The 4,699-nt window shown below is 37.9% G+C and overlaps 1 protein-coding gene across 1 annotated transcript in view; it reads left to right on the top strand.

Moving 5' to 3' along the window:
• The first annotated feature begins 597 nt into the window (after nucleotides 1-597).
• LOC110447123 (myotubularin-related protein 8-like) overlaps nucleotides 598-4,699 on the top strand; it is a 75,793-nt gene continuing 71,691 nt past the window's right edge. Inside the window, exon 1 of the mRNA XM_021492587.1 lies at nucleotides 598-741. Coding sequence (XP_021348262.1) covers nucleotides 718-741 — 24 coding nt within the window. The 5' untranslated portion in view covers nucleotides 598-717. The remainder of the gene's footprint in view (nucleotides 742-4,699) is intronic.

Here is a 4,699-nt window from a genome sequence, read left to right as displayed (position 1 = left end):
TTAGGTTACTACATTATGATATTAACTGAATATTATGTAAGTGTCGTCTGTGTTTTTTTGTGGTCTGATCTGGATGTTTTTTGGTGATTTGGGTGTTTTTCAGGTCTTTTGGGTAAATCGTGCCACCCTTCGTGAACTATTACTTATCTTTGGCTGATATTGTTTTCCTGTTATGTTTAGACGAGAACTAGCAAGGTTTCAATCTGATAAGCTTTGATTCATTGTCAGTCCTACAGTTTTACTGCAGACAGTCCATATTTTACAGCTTGCCTTGTATGATCCCTTCTACTTTTCACTGCATACTGTGAATGACATTATTTATGTAAGATGTCGTTGTTATTTCAGATATATTTCATGTAAATGATATATTTTAAAACTACTTTAATATTTCTTAATTGCGTAGACTGTTTACTTATAATATTATGCCTAATAAATTAGTGAAGTCATTCGGGTAACTTTGCTTTTACCATAGCTCTGCGACTCTCTATCGTTCAACGCATATAAATTACCGCTATTCGCTCAAAATATTGGTTGTACAATTAACATACAATAATTACGACTAACCTATCAGGGTTATTAGAGGGTTCCGAACGAAAATAAATCGTCAGCTGGTACTTCCGGAAAGAGGGCGGTTTGATGTCGACTGAAAATATTATGTCTGTAATGTTATAACTGAAGATTAAAGTTGACACCAAGAGTTTACACAACGAACACATCATGGACTTGATAAAGACGCCGAAGGTAAGTTGAACTGTCTGGCAGACACGGTGATTGTTTGGGAAAAAAATCAGTTTTGTCTGATGGTCACTGTCGATTCGATTTCGTCTATTATCATTTGTCTCACTAGTAGACAACCGGTACCTTCAACTTCAATGGAGTACTCGACAAAAACCGTAGACAGTCATCACGCCGAGGAGTATGTGGCAAAAAATGTCACCGGTACCTGCAGGCTGTCTAGTTACCTTTGTTGATATGAATTAAAATTACAACTAACGAGGACAGCATTATATTCATAGGTGTTTGAAATTCTGACTGTAAATTGAGATAAAAATCATATAAAAAAATAAGGGTATTACTATTTTTTATATAGTAATACCCATATTTTTATCTCATTTTACAGTCAGAATTTCAAACACCTATGCATTATTATCAAATAAAACGAACAAGTGTTTTTTTCAAGAGTTCCTGGGTACGAATCATTTGGTCTGCGCTTTTGGTTTATTAGACTTGTAATTTGAGTTTGGCGTAAGTGTTGCTCTGATTATTAATCGGTCATTTATAGCAGAAGGCGCTGGTTTCTCAAATATTCCATAGCCTCATATTATGGATATACTCGCCGTGATGTGGGTTTTGCCTGGTTGATACCACAGAATTAGATTAGATCCATTTAAATCTGTAGTGACACTGCTTATTCATAACAGGAACAAGAAATTTGGCTTGAGCATAAAATCCATGCTTGAGCATGAGATTGGTTACATGAATACACTTAAGCTTCTGGCCCTGTTTTCGGTTGGAATACACATGCACACGGTTATCTGACTGACATTATTTCTAACTGTTGCAACCCTAGACACAATCATTCATATCACTTTCAATTTCACACATTCGATCCAACACTTAGTCATTGTTGTTTTCGTAGTCGTCAATCCATCTTACAAGTTATTTTATAATAAAAATCATTAATGCCATGGTTTTCCCCAGATCATTAAGCAGATAAAGAGTTATTTCTGCATCAGGCAGAAGTCTTCTCTACAAGATCAGCATGCTAAGCTTAACTGGCTCGTATCACCTTAGACTATGAGATGTATCACCTTGTTGTATTTACTGAATGGGTCTTGAAATTGATTAAATCACAAGGCATGTGCCACAGGAGGTCTGTAATTAGTGGGGAAGAGGGACTGGAGGACAATTTTAGTCAACAAGTGTCTGACAAGCGAGCCTTTAGCAATCATTTTAAGTTCAAGTTAAATATTACTTAAAGCTTTACATCTCATCAGTATGCAATACCGTAAAAACCATGTTCAGTCCAAACAAGACATATATATTATGAGGCAAAATTCAGTATTGGGCCAATTGACGCTACCTCTGCTTTTTGGATTTTGCCACTTATTCTGAATAAACTTGTAGAATTGTTAGTTCACCTGCCCGAAGGGCAAGTGATCATGAGCTTATGTCACGGTGCAGCGACCGTCGTACGGTGTCGTCCGGTGTCATCCGTCAACTTTTCCTGTAGACAACTTCTTCTGAAGAACGAACAGGCCTAGAGCCAGGATATTTGTCTGTTGGCAGGAGGCTGACAAAGTTTGAGAATGAAAATGACCTTTACCTACTTTCAAGGTCACAGGGGTCAAATATGTCAAACACTTCAAATGACTTTCTCTGAAAAACTAAAAGGTATAGAATCTTCATATTTGGCTGGTGGCTCCCTGGGATAGAGCTAGACAAAGTTTGAGAATGAAAATGACCTTGACCTACTTTCAAGGTCTCGGGGATCAAATGTGTCAAACACTTCAAATGACTTCTCTGGAAGAACTGAAAGGTATAGAGTCTTCATATTTGGCTGGTGGCTTCCTGTGATAGAGCCTGACAAATTGTAAAAAAGAATATGACCTTGACCTACTTACAAGGTCACAGGGGTAAAATGTGTCAAACAATTAAACGACTTCTTCTGAATAATCTAAGAGCATAGTTTATAATATTTAGCTGGTAGCTTCCTGGGATGGCGCCTGACAAAGTTCTTAAGAAGAACCAAAAAGCATAATATCATATAATAATATTTGGCTGTTAGTTTCAACAGATGGAGCCGACAAAGTTTGCGAGTGAAATATTTGTAGTACAGGATAATACACTGTATTTAATAAAAATATTTTGCTATGACTGCTTTAATATTCAGGTGAGCAATATAGGCCCTGTAGGCGGGCCTCTTGTTTTAAGTATGTTTCAAAGAGTAATGTTTTATTAAGTTCCAAAAGCAGAGAAATCCCATACAAAGTTTCGCCAAAATCAGCATGTTTTTTCACTCCAAATTGGTGACATTGAAGCAAGGTTTTGAAAACAATCCCTTTTATTAGGTCACCTGAGCTTTAGCTCAAGTGACCTATTGCTATCCGTTTTCGTCCGTCGTCGTACGTCGTCCGTCGTCCGTTAACATTTTACATTTCAAACTTAAAGTCAAGTTCTGCTGGGCCGATTGAACTGAAAGTTGATAGGAATGATCGCCTCATGGTCCTGACAAAGTGTTGTTATTTTTCGGGTCGATCAGAAATCCAATATGGCCGCCACGGCCGCCATTTTGAAAACCTATTTCAAACTTAAAGTCAAGTTCTGCTGGACCGATTGAACTGAAAGTTGGTAGGAATGATCGCCTCATGGTCCTGACAAAGTGTTGTTATTTTTCGGGTCGATCAGAAATCCAATATGGCCGCCACGGCCGCCATTTTGAAAACCTATTTCAAACTTAAAGTCAAGTTCTGCTGGACCGATTGAACTGAAAGTTGGTAGGAATGATCGCCTCATGGTCCTGACAAAGTGTTGTTATTTTTCGGGTCAATCAGAAATACAATTTGGCTGCCATGGCCGCTATTTTGCTACTAAGTTCTAATAGGCCGATCTCACTTAAAATTGGTCTAGGAATGATCAGCTCATGGTCCTGACAAAGTTAAGTTAACATTATACTATTTTTTACTCAAATTGGTACATATTTCAACAACAAAAATAAATACTATAGACTCAGGTGACCGTTAAGGCCCATGGGCCTCTTGTTAAATCACAGTGTCCATTATTATGAAGAGAATAATACACTGTAAAGAGGAGATATCAGTAATAAAATCCTACATACTCACACAGAATGAAGAAAAATATAACATTGAAGGAAATTGTTTCGTTCGTAACTCTTTCTGTCCCTTTTCCTGTTCACATTCTGCAAACTGTTTTTCATGTAAATAATGATAGTTTCATACAGAAATTTAAACGAACTGCATCATAATCACTTAAAAAGGCGAAGGCATTCTCTTGCTGCAAATTTCATTTAACTGAAAAATCATGCAATGAACATCGGCATCCTGATTGTCGTCCAAATCGTTACGAACAAAATGTATCACAAGAAAAGTTATGGAAAAACCTAAATTCTAAATATAGAATGACCTAGATGGCGCTTGCAGTGGGTATTTTCCTTTTGAGGGATAGATCATGTGCACTTGTTTGATATTTTGCGTACCAGTTGAATGAGAGCCATGTCTTGTCCAGCGGGGAGATGTTACAACCGTGACAGGATATACATTTTAAACTTTCGGGTCATTTTTCTTGTAATTTGAAGTGACCAGTTTAAGCTATCTGACACGAAAAGCCAGAATGTGTAGGACACTGTTCATATGCATTGATAGTTTTAAATGACATCCACTAGGTGAATCATCAAATGATTTTTAGCTCACCTGGCCCAAAGGGCCATGTGAGCTTATCCCATGGTGCAGTGTCCGTCGTCCGGCGTCCGGCGTCCGTCGTCCGTCAACTTTTTCCTTTAAAATGCTACTTGTCCTGAATGGCTCAGAGGATTTTGACCAAATTTGGTCAGGAGCATCATTGGCCAAAGGGTTCTCAGTTTTGTATAAACAGAGGGTATAACCCCCCTGGGGGCAGAGGGGCGGGGCCAAATAGGGGGAAAATAGGTAAATCTTTAAAAATGTTCTTCTTCTCAACCAAT

This window comes from Mizuhopecten yessoensis, unplaced genomic scaffold (assembly GCF_002113885.1).
Source record: "Mizuhopecten yessoensis strain PY_sf001 unplaced genomic scaffold, ASM211388v2 scaffold3229, whole genome shotgun sequence".
Lineage (NCBI taxonomy): Eukaryota > Metazoa > Mollusca > Bivalvia > Pectinida > Pectinidae > Mizuhopecten > Mizuhopecten yessoensis.
The sequence above is the reverse complement of the archived record's forward strand: the minus strand, read 5'-3'. Positions and strand labels throughout refer to the sequence as shown.